General features: G+C 41.5%; 1 protein-coding gene across 1 annotated transcript in view; it reads left to right on the forward strand.

Moving 5' to 3' along the window:
- The window catches only part of cfdp1 (craniofacial development protein 1), a 244,504-nt gene that overhangs the window by 189,032 nt on the left and 30,650 nt on the right, over window positions 1-24,822 (forward strand). The window contains exon 6 of the mRNA XM_063066810.1: window positions 3,004-3,162. Coding sequence (XP_062922880.1) covers window positions 3,004-3,162 — 159 coding nt within the window. The remainder of the gene's footprint in view (window positions 1-3,003; window positions 3,163-24,822) is intronic.

Here is a 24,822-nt window from a genome sequence, read left to right on the forward strand (position 1 = left end):
CTTACAGTTCAGTCTCCGTCATTAGCTGAAACTGCTGTTGGTCATTATATCACTTGGCGTTTAGTCACCAATAATCTCCTTTCAGGTGGTATGATCAGCTTTTACCAGAACCATTTACCTCTGCAACTTGTTACTGTACACCCTTTGTCCAAATATTGATTCAAGGAGGGATTGCCAGAGGAAAACTGAAATCCAGACTGAGCCATGCCTTGAAGTCAGGAAGATATAATTGCTGAAGGTCAATCACCTTAAACCCAGGATATTGCTGCAAGATTTCAATGTTGTTGCCTTAGTCTAACACAGAAAATAATGAAAGAACTCTGCATGTCAGGCAGCATCTATGGAGGAAAATAAGCAGTTGACCTTTTGGGCCAAGTATCAACTGCTTATTCCCCTCCGTAGGTGCTGCCTGGCCTGCTGAGATCCACCAACGTTTTGTGTGTGTTGCTCAGAGTTTCCAGCATTTGCAAAATAACGTGTTTATCACTGCCCTAGTCTAGTCACCTTTAGCCTTATCAATTATCTTCTTACAATCATATCATAAATAGGTATATTTGTTGAAATTGCACAACTTTTCAAGTCTGTTCACAATTCCTCAATAAATGGAGCTATCTGCACACACATGTAGTACGACCTGGACTGTATTTAGGCTTGACTATTATAAATGGCAGGGAATTTTTGTGCTATGCAAGGCACACATCAGGAGTGTGCTCTCTGTCAGGATGAATGCATTTCAACAGCAGGTTCCAGAAGCATGGCAACTTCCAGGTCAAGATAGCCTGCTTGATGGCAGATGCATGCTTGCACCTTCATCTATAAGTGTCAGGCTACGTCCATCTCAATCAAGAGTTGTCTCACTACCAATATTTTCACTGTACTAGAAACACTTAGGTGTTCAATAATTCCTGTAAATAATAATAGACAACTTAGCCTATAAAAGAAAAATAGCTAATGCTTAAATTCAGAAATAAAAACATCTCTGGGTCTGAAGTTGTGGCTTCAAGCCCATCTCCTGGAAATCTAAGCAAAAAAATCAATATTTTTCATGTTCATAGAAGGGGTGTTGCAGTGGCCTGAGGTATGATGTTTTTAAAGTATGGTCTTAAGAACATAAGAAAATAAGAAATAGAAGCAGGCATAGACCATCTAGCACATTGATTCTGAACCGTCATTCAATAGGATCATGCCTGATCCGGCAGTGGACTCTATTCCACCTACTGCCTTTTCCCCATAAACCTTTATTCCCTGCTTTGCAAAACTCTGTATAACTTTTTTAAAAATATATGTAATGAGGTAGCCTCTACTGTTACTCTGGGCCATGAATACCACAGATTAACCATTCTCTGGTAAAAGCAGTTTCCCTCATTTCCATACTAAATTTATTGCCCAACATCTTAAGGTTATGACTCCTAGTTTTAGTCTCCCTTACCAGTGGAAACAACTTTCTTGCTTTTATGTTATCTATCACTTTCATAATCTTATGTTTCTATAAGATCCCCTCTCATTCTTCTGAATTTCAGCGAGTATAGTCTCAGGCAACTCAATCCTTCCTTATTGGCTAACTCCCTCATCTCCCAAAGGAGATGACCTCACATTTACCAACATTGTACTCCATCTGTCAACCCTTGCCCACTCACTTAACCTACTTATATCTCTCAGCAGACTCTCTATAGTCTCTGCACAATTTACTTTTCCACTCTATTTAGTGGCATCAGCAAACTTAGATATGTTACTCTCTGTCCCCACTTCTGAATCGTTAATGTATATCATGAACAATTGTGGGCCAAGCACTGACTCCTGTGGCAGTCCACTCACCACTGACTGCCAATCAGAGAAACACCCATTTGTCCCAACTCTGTCTTCCATTGGTTAACGGTTCCTCTGTCCATGCTAATACATTACCCTTAACTCCCATGTATCCCTATCTTACGGATAAGTTTTTATACAGCACCTTATTGAGCGCCTCCTGAAAATCCATGTATGCAACATCTACCTGTTCCCCTGTATCTGCTCAACTCATTATATCCTCAAAGAACTCCAGTAAGTTGTCAAACAAGACCTGCCCTTTACAAATCTATGCTGTGTATGCCTGATGGAACCCTGTGTCTCACTGTTTCTTCCTTACTGATAGCTTCAAGCATTTTCCTGAAGTACAGACTTTAAGTTACCTGCATTTGCCCACATCCTTTTCTAAACAGTGGCATGACATCTGCTGTCTTCCAATTTGCCAGAACCTTCCCAGAGAATTTTGGTAAACTATCACAAATGTATCTACTATAATGTGTTCCTATCTAATCACTACTGTTGTCTGTCTTGCTGTTAGGTTTTGAAAGTGCTATCATGGAGGACTGTAAAAGATTCCAGAGCACTTTTTGAAATCACCTGCTGTCCTAGATCATATAGCAGTTTATCACATTGTTGTTTGTGTTGTCGGAAATAGTGTTTCAGCTGTTTAATACATTACATTGGAATGTGAAGAGCTTATGGAAGGATAATGTAAGTTCATTTGTTTCTTTTGTGGCTATATATTGTCAGTATCTTTAATATCAGTCATACACATCTTGACATGAATAGAAATGCCAGAAATGTCATCGGCTCAAAACATAAAATGTATTTCCCCACAAATGCTGCCTGATCAACAAAATGTTTCCGGCATTTTCAAATACTATTTCAGGTTTCGACCAGCTCCAACATTTTGTTTTTGCATATATTGATTTTGTTGCAGTATATAAAAAAAATCTTTGTTACTTGGATCAATGGTGTCATGTGTTAGCTACCAAATATAGTTTGAAGGAGCAGATTTAATTGAATTTGCACGAAATGTAAATCACAGTAGACAGATTGAAGTTGAAAGAGTAAACGTTTGAGTAGCATACATAATTTATCTTGTCGTTGGTGAGTGAATAGTTACTTCAATGACTGTTGTCATAATGCTTTTAAAGCCTTTGTATAATTCAGATTTGCATTGTTCCTGTTCAGAATATTTTAACTTTTGTTTTGCAGAACTAAAAGACAAAGTGGGTTAAGTAATATTCTGGGAAAGATTGGAGGAAAGAAGCAAAAGTTGAGCACTTTGGAGAAATCAAAGATTGACTGGGAAGCATTCAAAGAAACGGAGGGGATTGGAGATGAGCTTGCAATCCACAACCGAGGAAAGGAAGGGTGAGTGCCCAAACTCTGTCTTTATGGAAACTAACCAAAATTTTAGAACATCACAAAGATACCTGATCAGTTTTTGTGATCACTTTGTTTTGGGGAGCACTTGGCTGCCAATCAATTGAATCATTTATTTCTATTCCGCACTAGCATTGAAGCATGTTATTGGTTGTAGGGCACGCTTTTATCACAATAGGAGAAACTGATTGTTACTGTGAATTCTGCTCAGTTGTATGCCAGTTAGTTTCCATTCTTGTATTTTCAAGTATTGGCAAGTCTGCTGTGGCATCACAATCTGCTATAACCAGGACTATACAGCATGGGGACAAGTCCTTCGGTTCAGCTGGTCCAAGCTGATCAAGAACTTTTGCCCACATTTCATTCATAGCCTTCTACTATCCTATCAATTTACCTATCTAAGTGTCTTCCTGCAGCAGCTCATGCTATATGGTATACTGACCTTCCTCTGAGTGAAAAAGTTGTCCTTGGGTTCCTATTAAATTCCTTCCTTCTCCCTTAAACTATATTCTCTAGTTCTTGATTTCCCAACCCTTGGAAGTTCACTCTATCCATTTCCCTCATGATTTATACACCCAATATTAGATCTCCCCTCATTCATCTGCATTCCAATGAATAGTCCTAACTTGCACAGCCTCTCTCCTTAGCTCAGGTCCTCGAGTCCTGTAAACACCCTCGTATATTTCTGCTCTCTTTCCAATTTAATATTACCTTTCCTATAGCAGTATGATGAAAACTGAATAAAGTATTCTAAATGTAACCTCACCACTCACTAACATTAATTGATTTGAAGCTTATATGTGCCATAAAGCATTTCAGCCAAAATGTTGGAATTGTTCACATCTCATGTACAAACGTTTGTATTCTATCTAGGAAAATAAATTGTTAAGTACTCATGTCCAGGCTGTCTGTGCAATGTAGAGTAAATTTACAGAGGAAATCTTTCATAATTTCTTAGAATGATTGCAGCACATACAAACTGAAGAGCTAATTCAGTTATTTCACTCCAGTGACCAATTGTGCCATGCATCACAGCTATTTCCAGACCCAGTGTCCTAATGGCTATTGAGAGCCGTCTGAGAAATACGTTGCTAGAGTATGAGAGTCTCAACCATGACGAAGAACCTGAACTCAGTGAATACTGTGTCCATTGAGTGAAATGAAATATGGCAGTTTCTTCCAGGTGGCTATTTGTATCTTCTCATCCGAAATTGAGATGAGATGGAAGCAAATATTTTTAGATACCTGGAGTTGTATTGCAATGTTGAATCAGACATTTTATAACCATGTTTGTATAATAGTGACTTACAGTGGCCATGATGAGGGTGTGGTCTTTCATTTTCACAGATACATTCAGTGGCCACTTTATTAGGTACACCTGTACGACTGCTCGATAATGCACATATCTAATCAGCCAATCACGTGGCAGCAGTTCAGTGCATAACGGAATGCAGACGTGGTCAAGAGGTTCTTTTGTTGTTCAGACCAAGCATCAGAATGAAGAAGAAATGTGATCTACATGACTGACTGTGGAAAGATTGTTGGTGCCAGACAGGGTTCTTGGAGTATCTCAGAAACTGCTGATTTCCTGGGATTTTCATGTACAACAGCCTCTAGAGTTTACAGAGAATAGTGCAAAAAACAAGAAAACATCCAGTGCTCGGCAGTTCTTTGGGCAAAAACGCCATGTTAATGCGAGAGTTTATAGGAGAATGGTGAGACTCGTTCAAGCTGACCGGAAGGTAACAGTAACTCACATGACCAGATATTATAACAGTGGTGTGCAGAAGAACATCTCTGAATGTGCAGCACATTGAACCTTGAAGTGCATGGGCTACAGCAGCGGATGTGGATACAGAAGTGGATGGACCACAAAGTATAAAGTAAATTAATTATCTAATTACATATATGTCACCATATACAACCCTGAGATTCGTTTTCTTGCAGGCATACTCAGTAAATCCAACAACCAAATTAGAGTCATTGAAAGACCACACTCCACAGGATGGACAAACAACCAATGTGCAAAAGACAAACTGTGCAGATACAAAATAAAAAAGAAATAATAATAATAAATAAATAAACAATAAATATCGAGAACATGAGATGAAGAGTCCTTGCAAGTGAGTCTGTAGGTTGTGGGAACAGTTCAGTGATGAGGCAAGTGAAGTTGAGTAAAGTTATCCCACTAGTTCAAGAGCCTGGTGGTTGAGGGGTAATAACTGTTCCTGAATCTGGTGGTGTGAGTCCTGAGGCTTCTGTACTTTCTTCCTGATGGCAACAGTTGGCAACTCAATCAACAGAACAGAGCGTGACTTGGGTGGTGTGGTTCCCGGATGATCCATGCTGTTTCTTGCAATAGTGCTTTGTGTAGATGTGCTCAGGGCTTTACTCGTGATGGACTGATCTGTACACACTACCTTTTGTAGGATTTTCCATTCAAGGGCATACTCTCTGTGTCCACTTTATTAGGCACAGGAGGTACCTAATAAAGTGGACACTGGGTGTACTTTGGCTGCTTCTGGGCTCTCCCTCTGTGATATGCGGAGCAATATACATCATCTTATGCTATTTTTTTTCCCTTACTCCCACTCCTCTTTATATGCTCAGTCCGAGAATATCCTAGCATAGGGGGTAGGTGTACAATATCCTAACATAGAATATCCTAACATACGGGGTAGGATTGAGAGGAGGAGGAAGTGGATAACCAGGAGCGGGAGGAAGATGGGTTAAGTGGAGGTGGGTGGAGTGTGGGAAAGGGAACAAAAATAGGAGGACCCGAGGAAAACTGGAATGGGGGTGGAGGGGTTCGGGGTGGGGAAGGTTGAGAATAGGGGTTACTTAAAGTTAGAAACCTTGATATTTATGCCATTGTGTTGTGAACTACCCAGAGGGAACCTAAGATGTTATTCTTCCTGTTTGCATTGAGCTTCATTCTGGTATCAGCAAAAGCAAAGAATGGATAAGTTATGTGAGAATGGGAGGGTGAGTTGAAATGGTCTGCCACTGGGAATGAGCGTGGATGCTCCGAAACAGGACAGGACTCAGCTCAAAAGGTAAGTGCTCAACCAACTGCTGAAATGTGAAGAAGGGTAAACAGCATGCTCATTGTCAGACAGAATGGCATTGCAGTGGTAAGCAATGGATATTTGATGGAAAGACTCAAACTAGGAATTGTAGAAAAAGAATTTGAGAGAAAACAATTACTTTGGAGATGTGGTTACAGTTTGTAAGTTTGGCAGAGTGGATAATCAAATTGTATCTGGTATTCTATTCACAATATAAACCCAACAGGGTAGGCATTGTGAAATTAGAAATTTCAGTTAGAATTTACTTGGAGAGCGTCTGTCTTTTTGTGATTACCAAGGGGAGCGATGTTCCAATGATACATGACAATGGAAGTGGTGAATGATTTGAGAAAGTGGCCATAGATGGTCTTGCTAAGGAACATGAACAATCATGAGGGATTGTAAGGTACGCCGACATGCTACACTTCTGATTAGGACCTTTGAATAAGACTGAACTCAAAAGATTCCTCCGTGTTGAATAATATCGTTATGTCAGTGGTCCTCACTTTGACCCAGTCAGATGTTTCATTTAAGCCAGTGGTTGCTTGCAATTAGCAACTATCAAATTTAGGGTAAGTTAGATTAACTTGAGTCTTCGGTGAGAACTGATTTAAACAATGCATCTGTTCTTCATTAAGTGATGTGAAGGTTCGGTGAAGGGAATTTAAGTCGTGATAATGAATGGCAGTGCAGAATTGAGGGGAATTATAACCCTTCCTGCTTCTTGTGTTATTTTCTTAACTCTTTTTATATTAAAATACACCACTAATTCTTAAAGCCTTTCTATGTTTGAACTCAAATCTTTATTGTGCATGTGTTAAGAATCAGAAGAGCATATCAGCAAAATATAAAGAAAGATTTGCTATTGGTAGTAAAGAAATCTTTGTCTTTCTTGTGTCTCTTTGTCATATATCCTGGGATTTTGTTCTTGTTTGAAAAAGAACTGGGTTGCTGTGCTGCCTTTTTGTTGGCTAAAATTATCTTAGCTTGTTTACTTTCATAGTGCATGAAAGCTGTGTCCTCAGGCTCTACCTTTCAGAAATGCACTTCATTTTGCATTTAAAGAAATAGACTTTATTACAAGTAGCAATGCTGTGCTCTTTGTTTGCGAGTATTAATGAAATTGTGCCCCCTGGCTAATTGTCGTAAGAGCAGAACCAGTTTTAGTTTCGACCTCACACTGGCGATTAAAGTCAAATTTCCATGATCAGTCACATACACAGAGATAAACCAGTCCGTCATTACCTTCTGTACACATGCTGTTTTAGATATGGATAATAGCTCAATTGCTGTGTAGGAAATGGTTTGTATATAAATAAACATCAATGTACTGTATTGCCTCTGAAATGTCATTTCTGATCTCAGTCTTCTGTGCAATTTGGTAGCACAGTTATTAAAAAAATCTTGTGAGGGACAGCTGAGAATGGGTCAGATGTTTTTCTGCTTACGAACGGTATGTACATTATTTTTGTAATATTCCATTATGGATTGAGGGCTTAATTGGCAAGGCCAGAATTTAAAACTCATTCCTGAATGCCCTACGGTAGGAGACTGTAAGTCATTGCAGTAGTGTTGGTGAAGATGCTCCTGAAGTGCTGTTTGATAGAGAGCTCCAGGATTAAGAAAGGAGTGTGCAAATGATAGTCTTCCGAGGAGCAAGAGCTTGTATTTATTTCTATTTTGAAGGAAGGAAGCAAAGTGCACTTTCCATAGGTATAAATGCAAAGGTCAATGGTTTGTAATTTAAGTTCAAGTTTAATTGTCATTCAACATACATGAATACCCATGGATATAACCAAGCAAAATAGTGTTCCTCTGGGGCCAAGGTTCAAAACGTAGTACCAACAATCATATACCACACAAGGCACATATAACTCATACAAGGTAGTAGCAAGCATACAGTCACACATATAAAAAAAATAGCCCAGGTCCCTGAGTATCATGTCCTGTAGATGATGGTACGTAGGATATTGTCAGCGAGAACAAGCCCACAGCAGTCTGATCATCACACTACTAGAAAGTGCAATCGCAGACAAACATAATCCAGCTTGTCTTCTATAGAGTGAACACTAGAGAGCAGCCCCCAGCCCCACAGCATGGACACTGCACCACACCACCTGCTGCAGCCACTCTTCCCCGAGTGGTGAGAGGCCCTCATCTGCCCTACGACTGAGGCTGCGCAGCTCCCCTGTCGTCAGTCCCACCAGTGAAACACACTTCCAGTATTCCACATTACCAATGTTCAACAGGGTCTTGTGATCACAAAAAAAACATCCAAGACAATCACTCACACCTTTTGTTGGATCACACACCATCTCTGTCGCCGCCTTCCCTGGCTGGCTGCAGCAGGCTAAAACATGGTGTGTAACAAGTCCAGCTCCACAGATATTGAGCAGGTCGCTGGTGGGGTAGATGTTCTTGATAACCAGCAGTGTCTTGTGATCATAAAAGGATGAACACAGAAAGGTTGCTGTGTCCAAACGCACCACCATCTTACCAGAAGTCCTCTGTAGACTTACTGATTGGCGATCACTTAATGACACTAGCAGTCAGGTTGCTATCCAATTGCTGAACTGGAAAGGATAAAAATTCTGTGTATCTAAAGTCTCTTCTTTCTCTGACAGCATGGTTTAAGGTCAAAAATTACTGAGGCTTCTTTATTAACCTATAGCATCTAATAATTTTGAAATGTATCACCATAGGTATGTCATTACAGCCAGTGAATGTAATGTCAGTGTCGATCCAACATCACCTCTTACTCTAGCACTATTCTCAGTGCTAGCTGCACTGTATCTGTTGCTGGACGTCTGATGTTCTTAATGGTTTCTCTGCACAAATTAGCCCCCTCTTTAATTATTCATCATATTGTCTCTTTGGCTAGCCAGCATTTGTATTCCATTCTCGTTGCCGTTCAGCTCTTGTTTCCCCCTTCACTCCTCTTCCTCAAAATCACCACAGGTTACTTTATTCTCTATTTGATCTCTGAAGGCTAAATTGCAAACTGTGACTTTGAGAGTCAATAGCCAAGCAGGATGACAAAGTTTAACTTACAAATAACAAGCAAAATAGCTTTATATAACTTCTTTATCTTACTAAGACGATATTTGTATTTTTCCACCGGTGTCTCATACCACCCCCTGTAAATATTCAGTAATAAACACTGGGAAGAAACTGAGCAAGAATACATAGAAGAGAACAACTTCATGCAAAAAAAGTTTATTTTTAAAATTACTTCAATAATTTTGCAAAATTTTCTTTAAACCCTCAAATAATTTGTTTTTCTTCCTGTTGAATATTTGCATTCTTACAAACAAATCCAAATAAAACTACCCTCCTGTTTTTCTTCAAAAAATTAAATCCTTTATGACATTGATTGTTGATGTTAGATAACCCTGCTATTTATTTGCCTACAAGAGAAGTATTTCCTGTATTCTTTCTGCGGCCAGATCTTTCATTATTTTTACCTCTACTGAGCTACATCTGAAGAGCCCAAGCTTCACTTTGAAGTTGGCTTCATGTTCTGTTTTGTATCATCGGACCACTTGTTGAGAACTGATAATGATTCGATGTTCTGTATTTAGACATATTCAGCTAAGTTCAAGTTTATTCAGAATTCTGTTGAATTACAGAGCAAGTTTGTGCAGAGACGTCCCTGGGTCTGTAAGCCCTGCAGTCCTACATTCACAAGCTCTGCTGAAATGTATAGTAATTTTTCATTCTGTATAAGGATTCTAAAGATAGATAGAAATATTGGCTTTTGACTGAATGTGAAAAATGTAACTGTCTAAATTCATCATTAATGAATTTATCTCCTCCCTCCCTGTCATCCTCGGCGCAGGTGCTTCCCAGGGCTGTGTGCTGAGCCCATTGCTGTACACTCTGCTCACACATGTCTGCACGGCTACACGGCCAAATGCCCGAGTAACACTACTGACTGGAATTCAGAAGAATGAAGGGTAACCTAATTGAACCTATTGAATGCGGAAAGGCCTCGATAGAGTAGATGTGGAGAGGATATTTCATATGGTAGGGAAATTTAAGACCAGAGAATACAGCCTCAGAATAGAGGGAGGTCCTTTTAGAACAGATATGAGGAGAAATTTCTTTAGCCAGAGAATGGTGAATCTGTGGAATTTGTGTAGGCCAGGTCATTGGGTATATTTAAGGCAGAGGTTGATAGATTCTTGATTAGTCAGGGCATGAAGGGATACGTGGAGAAGGCAGGAGATTGGGGCTGAGAGAGAAAATAGATCAGCTGTGATGAAATGGCAGAGCAGACTCAATGGGGCAAATGGCCTAATTCTGCTCCTGGATGGTCTTATGGTCTAATCAGGTGGTGAAGTTTGACGATAACATGCCAGTGCTGAGGCTCATCATTGACAGCATTGAGCTGGCCTACAGAGAGGAGAGTGAACAACTTGAGGCATAGTGTCAGAAGACAAAGGAGGTGATTATCAACTTCTGGAGAACTTGCACCACTCACACCACTCACACCCCTCTTTACCATCGGCGTCACGGTAGTGGAAACTGTGAGTGGTTTCAAACTCCTGGGAGAGCACATCTTGCACAGCCTCTCATGGTCCCAGAACACATTCTACACAATCAGGAAAGCTCACCAATGCAACACACACAAAATGATGGAGGAACTCAACAGGCCAGGCAGCATCTGGAAAAGAGTACACAGTGGATGTTTCGGGCCGAGTCTGTTCATCAGGACACTTTGTGCGTTGCCTTGGATTTCCAGCATCTGCAGATTTTCTCATGTTTGTGAAGCTTATAGATGTGGACTATGCACATCTATACTCATGTCATTCTACAGATGCTCAGTAGAGAGCATCCTAACAAGCTATATCACTGCATGGTATCAAAATCACTGCATGTTATTTGGTATAATTCCTCAACATATTCACGGTATTTCTATATCTGACCAATATGTAATTGCATTTGTCACATTATTGGCTGGAAGGGCTATTTTATTAAAATGGAAAGATGCCTCTGCTCCCACTTTGATACAATGGTTCTCTCAGGTGATGTTTTGTCTTAGTTTGGAAAAAATTAGAAGTCGAACTTTTGATCCCAAATTTGACTTCGAGAAAAGGTGAGGTTCTTTTGCCTGTTATTACCATTTGACTTGAGTTGGTACAGATGGTCCTTCTCTGATGCTTGCTTATATGGGTTTGGTTGGCGGTTAGATGTCTTTTTTATGGAAGCTTGTATGGCGCATAGCTCTGGGTTTGTGCTCCAAATGTTTTTTTTTTCCTTTTTTTTAGTTATTAGGGGTTTTCTCTGTTTTAGTTAGTAAGGGTTTTTTTTTCTTTCTTTTTTCCATATTAAAAAAACCTTAATACTTTGTTTTTTAATTATTATTGATATATTGCTCAGCCTGGTTGATAGTTTATCTTTTACTATACATATGGATATGTTGTCTTGATTATTTTGATGTATTTTTTTCTGTTGTTGATTTTCAATAATAATTAATAAAAAGATTTAAAAAGAAAAAGAAAACTGCACTGCGGTGGAAAAGAGGGATCTATGACAGGTAGTTAAAACTGCCCAATGCATTACCAGCACCACCCTTCCACGCATCATGGACATATGTGTAGAAAGGTGCCAGAAAAGGATCAGTAACATTATGAAGGATCCCATGCATCCTACTTATGGACTGTTTGTCCCACTACCATCAGGGAGGAGGCTACGTAGCATCCACGCCAGGACCACCAGACTCATAAACGTTACTTTACCCAAGCGGTAAGGCTGATAAACACCTCCACCCACTAACCCACCCTTCCACACCCTGAACCACCAGTACTTTATCATTTACTGTCAGTCACCTTATGTCCAACGCTCCTGTGCCTAGTGTCACTCTATGGACGCACAATCAGGCTATGTATATACTGTATGCTATCTTCTGTATTTATATTTATTGTTTTTTGTTATTGTGTTCTTTATGTTACTGTGTTTTTGTGTATTGAATCAGATTCAGAGTAACAATTATTTCATTCTCCTTTACACTTGTGTACTGGAAATGACATTTAGCAGTCTTCCATCTTGAGCTGCCTTCCAACCCCTTTCAAAACTTTAGTTTTCAAATTAAACCTATCGCAATCCCTACCGTTTGCTCAGCTAAAAGCTTTTATGCTGAACTGGAGTTTAAGTGGTTCTTTTGGCAATAGCACTCTTAACTTTTGTGAAACATTACTAAGTTAGTTCCCTTGGAATAAGTTGTTTTGATTTTAAACGAGGAAGGCAAACAGAGGAAGAGAATAGTAGAAGCTGTGAATGACTCAGCAACTGGACCAGGCCAGACTTGGAGCTGCGATACCCCAACAATTCATTTGTCTTCTAGTGACCATTGTATAAAATATAAAGAAAATTGAGCACATAGAATTTGAGAAAGTTAGTCTATTTGTTTTATTCCACCTGTTTACTTGAATACTACCGCCTCTTATAAATCAAATGACATAGGAGACAACAGGGCTTTGCTTCAAGATGCGCTCAATGCCTTCTATGCTCGCTTTGACCATCAAAAAGCGATGGAAAAACCATCACAAATTCCCACATCCCCCAATAATCCTCTGATTTCAGGCTCTGAAGCTGACATGCGAGCAGTCTTTAGGAGAGTGAATGCACAAAAAGCATCCAGCTCAGATGGGGTACCTGGCCAAGTACTAAAGACCTGTGCTGTTCAACTGGCTGGTGTGCTCACTGAGATCTTTAACCTCTCATGTCCACAGTGAGTGGCACCCACCTGCTTCAAGCAGGCTTCAATTATGCCTATGCCCAAGAAGAGCATGGTAACCTGCCTCAATGATTATTGCCCAGTAGCACTTATATCCATAGTAATAAAGTGCTTTGAGAGGTTGGTGATGAAACATATCAATCCCTGCCTGAGTAGTGATAAAGATCCTCTCCAATTTGCCTACCAGAGCACAGGTCCACAGCAGATGCCATCTCATTGACTCTTCATTCAAACCTGAAAAATCTGCACAGCAGAGATGCATACATTAGGATACTGTTTGTCGACTATAGTTCAGCATTCAATACCGTCACCCCCTCAAAACTAATCAGTAAGTTCCAAGGCCTTGGCCTCAATTCCTCCGTGTACAAATGGATCCTGGATTTCCTCATCTGCAAACCCCAGTCAGTTCGGATTGGCAACAACATCCCTTTCATAACCTCCATCAGCATAGGTGCACGACAAGACTATGTGCTTACCTCCTGCATTATTCACTTTACACTTAGGACTGTGTGGGTAAGCACAGCTCCAATGCCATGTTCAAGTTTGCTGATGACACCATTGTTGTAGGCCGAATCAAGGGTGGTGATGAATCAGCATGTAGGAGAGAGAATGAAAATTTGTCTGAGTGGTGTCATAACCTCTTACTCAATGTCAGCAAGACCAGGGAACCAATTGTAGACCTCAGGAGAAAGAAACCAGAGGTCCATGAGCCAGTCCTCATCGGAGGACAAGAGGTGGAGAGGGTTAACAACTTTAAATTCTTAGGTGTTATTATTTCGGTAGACCTGCCCTGGGCTTAGCATGTAATTGTAACTACGAAGAAAGCACATCAGCACCTCTAATTCCTTAGATGTTTGCGGAGATTCGGCACGGCATCCAAAACATTGACACACTTCTTGATGTGTAATGGAGAATATGTTGACTGACTGCATCACAGCCTGGTGTGTAAACACCAATGCCCGTGAATAGAAACTCCTACAAAAAGTGGTGGATACGGCCCAGTTCTTCTTGGATAAAGCCCTCCCAACCATTGAGCACATCGATATGAAACGCTGTTATAGTATAGCAGTATCCGTCATCAGGGACCCCCACCACCCAGGACATGCTCTCTTCTCTCTGCTGCCATCAGGAAGAAGGTACAAGCCTTGGGGCTCACACCACCAGGTTCAGGGAACATTAATTCCCCCTCAACCATCATGCTCTTGAACCAAAGGGCATAACTTCACTCAACTTCACTTGCAGCATCATTCAAATGTTCCCACAACCAATGGGCTTACTTTCAAGGACTCTTCATCTCATGTTCTCGATATTTATTTATTTATTTATTATTATTAATTCTTATTTTTGTATTTGCACAGTTTGTTGTCTTCTGCACTCTGTTTGAATGCCCTGGTTGAGCAGTCTTTCATTGATTCTATTATGGTTATTATTCTATAGATTTATAGAGTATGCCCACAAGAAAATGAATCTCAAGGTTGTATATGGTGATATATATGTACTTTGATGATAAAACTTACTTTGAACTTTGATTAATAACAGCCTGCCTGTACCTTGAGCAGCATGATGATGATGTTATGAAATACTTCAAAAGCACAGAACTGTTTATGATCCTTGCATTTTCTTTTGGTTTCAATTCTAATTGCATCTATCAGTTCTCATCTCTACTCCTGAACATGACTTTAATGTACCAGCATAAAATGCTAAATCAGCTCAGCAGGCCTGGCAGCATCTATGGAAAAGAGTAAACAGCTAACATTTCATCAGGACTCGGCCCGAAACGTCAACTGTTTACTCTTTACAACAGGTGCTTCCTGGAGTGGTGAGTTCCTCCGGCATTTTGTGTGTGTTGCTTGGATTTCTAGCATCTCCAGATTTTCTTGTGTTTGTTAATATACCAACTCTACTTCTGTCCTATAAACAATCATTTATTGAAAATGCTCCTGGTTTTAGTTCTGAAAGCAGGTGGCAAACCAACATGGGGAATTTGACCAAGGTTTAAAAAATTGAGTAGTGTCATCTGTGAGAGAAGTTGGTCACGGGCAGTTTAGCCCGCCCAAGCCTCCTCTACCCAAGAAACTCACATTGTATTATACTGTAAATCGGCAATAGCATAAAGATAATATAATTTATATGGTCACAGAGTAATACAAACTTTTGGCTCAACCAGTCCATGGCAACCACGTTGTCTAACCAACCATTCCTGCATTCAGCCCATATCCATCAAGCCCCGTCCATGTACCTATCCAAGTGCTTTTTAAATGATATTATTCTACTTGCCTCTGTCACTTCCTCAGGCAGCTCATTCCACATTATCACCACCTTCTGCGTGAATAGGTTACCTCTCAGGTCTCTTTTAAATCTTTCCCCTCTCATCATAGACATATGCCCCCTAGATTTGTACTCCCTATCCTGGAGAAATGTCTGTTACTATCCACTTTCTCAATGTTTCTCATCATTTGAAACACTTCTGTAAGGTCCCCTCTCATTCTTCTACATTCAAGGAATGAAGACCCAGTCTGACCAATATATCCCTGTATCTCAGGCACTGTCGTTTTGGCAACAATCTTATCTTCACTCTTTCCAGTTTAACTACACCTTTCCTTTACTGGTGTGACCTAATATGTACACAATACTCCAGGTACAACCTCAACATTGGCATATACAACTGCAATGTAAGGTACAAACTCTTATACTCAGCGTCTGACTGATGGCTAGCTTACCAAGTTCCCTTTTAACCTGTTTATCTGTGAAGCTGCCTTCACTGAACTACGCTCTTGTACTCCTAGATCCTCTGTTCTATTACATTTTCTGGTGATCTACAAGTTCTACACTGGTTTGACTTTCTAAGATATAGTATCTTACACCTTTTTATTGAAATCCATTTGCCACTCCTTGGCCTACTTCCTTAACTGATCTAGATCCCCGTGTAATCTATGATCACTACCTTCACCAACAACACCACCTCCTAATTTCATGTCATTTGCAAACTTACTGATCAAGCCTTGTGCATTTGCATCCAAATATAACAAATAACAAGGGTCTCATATGTCCATAAGACCATAAAATATAGGAGCAGAAGTAGGCCATTTGGCCCATCGAGTCTGCTCCACCATTCAATCATGGGCTAATCCAATTCTTCCAGTCATCCCCACTCCTCTACCTTCTCCTCATACCCCTTGATGTCCTGGCTAATCAAGAACTATCTATATCTGCCTTAAATGTACCCAGTGACTTGGCCTCCACAGCCGCTCGTAGCAACAAATTCCACAGATTTACCACCCTCTCACTAAAGTAATTTCTCCACACGTCTGTTCTAAATGGACGTCCTTCAATCCTGAAGTTGTGCCCTCTTGTCCTAGACTCCCCTACCATGGGAAATAACTTTGCCATATCTAATCTGTTCAGGCCTTTTTAACATTCGGAATGTTTCTATGAGATCCCCCCTCATTCTCCTGAACTCCAGGGAATACAGCCCAAGAGCTGCCAGACATTCTCATACGGTAACCTTTTCATTCCTGGAATCATTCTCGTGAATCTTCTCTGAACCCTCTCCAATATCCTTTCTAAAGTATATCCCTTCTAAAATAAGGAGCCCAAAACTGCACACAATACTCCAAGTGTGGTCTCACGAGTGCCTTATAGAATCTCAACATCACATCCCTGCCCTTATATTCTATACCTCTAGAAATGAATGCCAACATTGCATTCGCCTTCTTCACCACCAATTCAACCTAGAGGTTAACCTTTAGGGTATCCTGCACAGGGACTCACAAGGCCCTTTGCATTTCTGCATTTTGAATTCTCTCCCCATCTAAATAAAATAATAGTCTGCCCCATTATTTCTTCCACCAAAGTGCATGACCGTACACTTTCCAACATTGTATTTCATTTGCCACTTCTTTGCCCATTCCCCTAAACTATCTAAGTCTCTCTGCAGGCTCTCTGTTTCCTCACCACTACCCGCTCCTCCACCTATCTTTGTATCATTGGCAAATTTAGCCACAAATCCATTAATCTCATAGTCCAAATCATTGACGTACATCGTAAGAAGCAGTGGACCCAACAACAAACCCCTGTGGAACTCCACTGGTAACCGGCAGCCAGCCAGAATAGGATCCCTTTATTCCCACTGTATGTTTTCTGGCGACCAGCCAATGCTCCACCCATGCTAGTAACTTCCCTGTAATTCCATGGGCTCTTGTCTTGCTAAGCAGCCTCATGTGCAGCACCTTGTCAAAGGCCCTCTGAAAATCCAAGTACACCACATCTACGGCATCTCCTTTATCTATCCTGCTTGTAATTTCCTCAAAAAATTGCAGTAGGTTAGTCAGGCAGGATTTTCCTTACAGGAAACCATGCTGGCTTTGGCCTATCTTGTCATGTGCCTCCAGGTACTCCATAATCTCATCCCATATAACCATATAACAATTACAACACGGAAACAGGCCATCTCGGCCCTTCTAGTCCGTGCCGAACTCCTACTCTCACCTAGTCCCACCAACCTGCACTTGATCCATAACCCTCCATTCCTTTCCTGTCCATATATCTATCCAATTTAACTTTAAATGACAACATCGAACCTGCCTCAACCACTTCTGCTGGAAGCTCGTTCCACACAGCTGGAACCATGTATCCTCTGAATAAAGAAGTTCCCCCTCATGTTACCCCTAAACTTTGGCCCTTTAACTCTCAACTCATGCCCTCTTGTTTGAATCTCCCCCACTCTCAATGGAAAAAGCCTATCCACATCAACTCTATCAATCCCCCTCATAATTTTAAATACCTCTACCAAGTCCCTGCTCAACCTTCTACGCTCCAAAGAATAGAGACCTAACTTGTTCAACCTTTCTCTGTAACTTGGGAGATGAAACCCAGGCAACATTATAGTAAACCTCCTCTGTACTCTCTCAATTCTATTGACATCTTTCCTATACAGGTTTCCCCCACCATCTGAAGGTAGACCGTTCCTATGAAACTGTTTGTAAGTTGAAATGTCATAAAGCGAAGAAGCAATTACCATTTATTTATATGGGAAAATTTTGTGAGTGTTCGCAGACCCAAAAATAACCTGCCAAATCATGCCAAATAACACGTAAAACCTAAAATAACAGTAACATATAGTAAAAACAGGAATGATATGATAAATACACAGCCTATATAAAGTAGAAATACTTTTCCACAATCATTACTGCACTGTTCTCAGTAGTGAAAATCTCACGCAAGCGCCATCGGTAGAAAATCTCACGCAAGTGCTGTTGGCAAAAACATGCACAAGCGCTCTCCAGTAACCTTTAAGCTATGAAGCTGCCAAATCATACCAAATAACATGTAATAATACACAGCCGATATAAAGTAGAAATAATGTATGTACAGTGTAGTATCACTTACCGAAATCGGGAAGACAGCGCCGAGCACACTGATGATGGTATGTTAGGCTGAGTCGGAGTTTGAGTGGTGCAGTGGCCCCCACCCTCCAGGCCGCCGAGCAATACATTGCTGCGAAGCATGCAGGGGTCCAGCGGTAGCCAGAAGGCATACAGCATATTTTAAGAAAAAAGCCGAAACAAACATGCTAATTAATTAGGTGCCACCCAGCACGTAATTGTCGGGATCAGTACCGATTTCCGATTGCGTCATCTCTGATCTGGGCCGACAATTATGTGTCAGGCAGCACCTAATTAATTAGCATGTTTATTTCAGCTTTTTTCTTAAAGATGTGCTGTGTGCCTCCCGGCTACCGTTGCATTCTCCGCGAATTAGTATCTGTCCATGGCCTGGGTGTTGGGGTGGTGGGACACTGGGGTGTCATCTTGTCATCGTCTGTTTCCATTAGGGCAGGCAAGTATCTTCTATCTCTGCCCGCCTCGATGTCGAAGGTCGAGGTTCGTCGTCTGCTGTGGCTGATGTGGAAGGCTTGCTTGACTGCTGAGCCTCGCGCATTTTTCTGTCACACAGTTCTTTGTAAGGACTCAAACCATCCTGCAAATATCCCCTAATCTGACGTACCCTTTCAAAATTAAAGTCATTCTTTATCATTACTCATTCGGTTTCGATTGTTATCCTTTTTTCTTCCAATTGCATCAGCTCTTGATCTATCAGTTCTTGGTCATGGGATACCAAAACCTCTTCAACATCATGTTCGTCAACTTCCACAAGCCAAACTCACGTTGTCCTTACTTCGTTCACCACGATCGAAATGCTTAATTATGTCTAGTTTTATGCTAAGTGTAACACCCTTACAGCTCTTTTATCCTTTTCCAATACCTCAGAGCTCATTTTGCAAACGGCTGCTCAATGCAACATGTTTAAGCAAATGCCGTTCCGAATCCGGGGGAGAGCGGCTGCTTGGGGCGCGCGCTGCCTTTTATCGCGCACTGATTTTTTCACACGCTGATTTTTTATCGCGGGCTGCTTTTTTTTCGTAACAGTGAAAACACCTTCTGAAAGCGAAAACAGGATACTAATGTAGGTCTTTCGTAACAGTGAGGTTTCGTAAAGTGAACGTTCGAAAAGCGGGGGCACCTGTAATTCGGTGACCAGAACTGTGCACAGTACTCCAAATTTGGCCTTCCCAATGCCTTATACAATTTCAACATTACATCCCGACTCCTATACTCAATGCTCTGATTAATAAAGGCCAGCATACCAAAAGCTTTCTTCACCACCCTATCCACATGAGATTCCACCTTCAGAGAACTATGCACCATTATTCCTAGATCCCTCTGTTCTACAGCATTCTTCAATGCCCTACCATTTACCATGTATGTCCTATTTTGATTAGTCCTACCAAAATGTAGCACCTCACGTTTTTCAGCATTAAACTCCATCTGCCATCTTTCAGCCCACTCTTCTAACTGGCCTAAATCTCTCTGCAAGCTTTGAAAACCTACTTCATTATCCACAACGCCACCTATCTTAGTATCATCTGCATACTTACTAATCCAATTTACCACCCCATCATCCAGATCATTAATATATATGACAAGCAACATTGGACCCAGTACAGATCCCTGAGGCACACCGCTACACACCGTCCTCCAATCTGACACACAGTTATCCACCACTACTCTCTGGCGTCTCCCATCCAGCCACTGCTGAATCCATTTTACTACTTCGATGTTAATGCCTAACGATTGAACCTTCCTAACTAACCTTCCGTGTGGAACCTTGTCAAAGGCCTTACTGAAGTCCATATAAACAACATCCACCGCTTTCCCTTGTCAACTTTCCTAGTAACCTCATCAAAAAATTCAATAAGATTTGTCAAATATGACCTTCCACGCACAAATTCATGTTGACTGTTCCTAATCACACCCTGTCTATCCAGATAATTATATATACCATCTCTAAGAACACCTTCCATCAATTTACCCACCACTGACGTCAAACTCACAGGCCAATAATTGCTAGGTTTACTCTTAGAACCCTTTTTAAACAATGGAACCACGTGAGCAATACGCCAGTCCTCCGGCACCATCCCCGTTTCTAAAGACATTTGAAATATTTCTGTCAGTGCCCCTGCTATTTCCACACTAACTTCCCTCAAGGTCCTAGGAAATATCTTGTCCAGACCCGGAGACTTATCCACTTTTACATTCCTTAAAAGCACCAGAACTTCCTCTTCTTTAATCGTCATACTCTCCATAACTACCCTTCTTGTTTCCTTTACCTTACACAATTCAATATCCTTCTCCTAGTGAATACCGAAGAAAAGAAATTGTTCAAAATCTCCCCCATCTCTTTTGGCTCCGCACATAGCCGTCCACTCTGATTCTCTAAGGGACCAATTTTATCCCTCAGTATCCTTTTGCTATTTATATCACTGTAGAAACCCTTTGGATTTATTTTCACCTTACTTGCTAAAGCTGCCTCGTGTCTTCTTTTAGCTTTTCTAATTTCTTTCTTAAGATTCTTTTTACATTCTTTATATTCCTTGAGCACCTCATTAACTCCAAGCTGCCTATATTTATTGTAAATCCCTCTCTTTTTCCGAACCAAGTTTCCTATATCCCTTGAAAACCATGGCTCTCTCAAACTTTTAACCTTTCCTTTCAACCTAACAGCAACATAAAGATCCTGTACCCTCAAAATTTCACCTTTAAATGACCTCCATTTCTCTATTACACCCTAACAATCAATTCCAACAACTTCTTAACCACTGATGTCAGGCTAACAGGTCTATAGTTTCCTTTCTGCTGCCTCCCACCCTTCTTAAATAGCGGGGTAACATTTGCAATATTCCAGTCATCCAGTACAATGCCAGAATCTATTAATTCTTGAAAGATCACCGTTAATTCCTCCACAATCTCTCTAGCTATTTCCTTCAGAACCCAAGGGTGCATTCCATGAGGTCCAGGAGATTTATCCACCCTTAGACTATTAGGCTTCCTGAGCACCTTCTCAGTCATAATTTTCACTGTACATACTTCCCTGACACTCTTGATTATCCGGTATACTGCAGGTGTCTTCCACTGTGAAGACTGATGCAAAATACGCATTCAGTTCCTCTGCCATCTCTGTGTCTCTCATTACAATATCTCCAGCGTCATTTTCTATTGGTCCTATATCTACCCTCAACTCTCTTTAACCCTTTATATACTTAAAAAAGCTTTTAGTATCTTCTTTGATATTAGTCACCAGCTTCCTTTCATAATTCATCTCTTCCTTCCTAATGTCCTTCTTAGTTTCCTTCTGCAAGTTTTTAAAAGTTTCCCATTCCTCTATCTTCCCACAAACTGTGGCTTCCTTGTATGCCTTCTCTTTTGCATTTACTTTGGCTCTGACTTCGTTTGTCAGCCACGGTAGGGTTCTTCTTCCATTTGAAAATTTCTTCTTATTTGGAATATATCTGTCTTGCACTTCCTTCATTTTTTGCAGAAACTCCAGCCATTGCTGCTCTGCTGTCCCTCCTGCTAGTGTCCTCTTCCAATCAACTTTGACCAGTTCCCCTCTCATGCCATTGTAATTTCCTTTATTCCACTGAAATACTGACACATTGGAATTTAGTTTCTCCTTTTCAAATTTCAAAGTGAACTCGATCATATTGTGATTACAGCCGATCCCCTAGTGGGCTCAACAACAAGCTGTTCTAAAAAGCCATCCCTTAGACATTCTATAAATTCTCTCTCTTGAGGTCCAGTACTGGCCTGGTTTTCCCAATCCACTTTCATGTTAAAATCCCCAATGATTATCATGACATTGCCCTTCTGACATTAGCGTCTTTTTACCCTTGCCATTTCTTAACTCAACCCATAGGACCTTCTAATCCTATGTCACCCCTTTTGCCTATCACCTGTCCAGCTCTCGGCTCTATCCCTCCCCCTCCTGTCTTCTCCTATCATTTTGCATCTCCCCCTCCCCCTCCAGCTTTCAAATCCCTTACTCACTCTTCCTTCAGTTAGTCCTGACGAAGGGTCTCGGCCTGAAACGTCGACTGTACCTCTTCCTAGAGATGCTGCCTGGCCTGCTGCGTTCACCAGCAACTTTGATGTGTGTTGCTTGAATTTCCAGCATCTGCAGAATTCCTGTTGTTTGCGTCATCCCTTTCTAATGATTTAATATTATTTCTTATACACAGAACCACACCACCCCCTCTGCCTACTAACCTATCTTTCCGATGCACTGTATGTCCTTGGACATTCCACTCCCAATGGCAGCCATCCTTTAGCCAAGTGTCAGAGATGGCCACAATGTCATACTTGCCAATCTATAGCTGAATTTCAAGATTGTCCATTTTATTTCTTATGCTACATGCATTCAAATTTAACACTTTCAGTCCAGTATTTGTTGCTTTCTGTTTTAACTGCGCCACACCTCTATTGCCCTATAACTCATCCCCCTGGCTGTGATTATGCCTTATCTCCTGCCTGTCCTTTCTATCATCTCTGTTGCATGCTGTCTTTGATTTATTTCTGTTTTCCCCTTCCCCAGCCCTATCACTCCGGTTCCCATCCCCCTGCAACATTAGTTTAAACCCTCCCTAACAGCTCTATTAACTGTGCCCGCTAGGATATTGGACCCCTTTGGCTTCAGATGTAACCTGTCCTTTTTGTACAGGTCGTACCTCCCCCAGAAGAGGCCCCAGTGATCCAGGAACCCAAAGCCCTGCCTCTACACCAGTCTCTTAGCCACGCATTAACATGCCTGATCATACTATTCTTGCGCTCGTTAGCACGTCACAGGGAGCAATCCTGAGATTACTATCCTGGAGGCCCTGCTTTTAAGCTTTCTACCCAACTCTCTGAATTCTCTCTTCAGGACCTCCTCCCTTTTTCTACCTATGTCATTGGTACCAATGTGTACCAAGACTTCTGGTTGTTCACCCTCTCCCTTCAGAATACTCTGCACCCGATCCGAGATGTCCCATACCCTGGCACCTGGGAGGTAACACACCATGCAGGTATCTCTATCAGGCAGACAGAACCTCTTGTCTGTTCCCCTCACTATGGAATCCCATATGACTATGGCATTTCTCACCTTCTCTCCCTTCTGCACCATGGAACTAGGCTCAGTGCCAGAGATCCGATCGCCATGGTTGTCCTCTGTCAGGTCATCCCCCTCAACAGCATCCAAAATGAGATAATGATTACTGAGGGGGATGGCTACAGGGGTGCTCCCTACTATCTGAGCGCTTTCCTGACCGTCACCCACTTATCTAACTCCTGCAGCCTTGGGGTGACTAACTCCCTGTAGCTCCTCTCTATCTCCTGCTCACTTTCCCTAATGAGATGTAGGTCATCGAGCCACAGCTCCAGATCCCTAACACGGTCTCTAAGGAGCTGAGTCTCGGTGCACCTGGCACAGATGTGGCCATCTGGGAGACTGGAAGATTCCCAGGATTCCCACATCTGACACCCAGAGCAAGTTGTTAAACCTACAGACATGCAAGGAAAAAACGAAGTCCATGTACCCACTTACCTCGCCAAAGCCTGAATGAGCCAAAGCCCTGCCAGTCTGACTCAGACCACTCTGTCGATGACCGCTCTGCTAGGTAGTGTCTCCCTTTTATGACTGAACCTTCCCTGCTCGCCAACCTCACGATTGGTGCTCTGGTTATAGCCGAGTTTCCGTGCAGCTTTCCCCTTTTAATCTTCGCTCCCAGACCTGTGCACCACCTCCTCTCTCATAGCTCGCCAACCCACTATTAGTGTGCTGGTTATAACCAAGTTCCTGTAAAGCTTCCCCCTTTTAAACTTTGCTCCTGGACCCGTGCACTGCCTCCTCTCTCATTGCTCTCCAACTCACGATTGATGCACCAGTCCCAACCACTAATCACTGCCCTCCATTCTGAGAAAATAGCTTCACCCTCCACCCTCTGGTGGTTGAAAAATATCTGACTATTCGATGGGTCCCATGGAATCCATCCTTCCAGAGCAGCCTGGCAGGCAGGACCTTATCAAAGGCCTAACTAAATTTCAAATGAACAACAATCATTGCCCTTCCCTTATTTACCTTTTTGATTACCTCTTCAAAAATCTGAAAGATTTGTTAAATCTCTCCTAATCAGACTCTTTCTATTTAAATGCTGGTAGGTCCTGTCCCTCAGAATTCCCTCTAATAACTTCCCTCCACTGAGTCAGATTGACTGGCGTATAGTTCTTCAGCTTGTCCTTACTACCATTCTGAAACAATGGAATGGCATTAGCCTTCTTCCTGTCTTTGGGAACCTGACCAGTGGCTAATGATGAAACCTCTGCAAGGGCTTCCACAATTTCTTTTCTAGCTTCTCATAGTGTCCATGGATGCACTTAGTCAGGCCCTGGGGATTTATCCACCTCAATGTGCTGTCAAGCTGCAAATACCTTGATAATATGAGTGTCCTCCAAAACATCTCCTCTTGTT

The sequence above is a fragment of the Mobula hypostoma genome, chromosome 14 (genome assembly GCF_963921235.1).
Source record: "Mobula hypostoma chromosome 14, sMobHyp1.1, whole genome shotgun sequence".
Lineage (NCBI taxonomy): Eukaryota > Metazoa > Chordata > Chondrichthyes > Myliobatiformes > Myliobatidae > Mobula > Mobula hypostoma.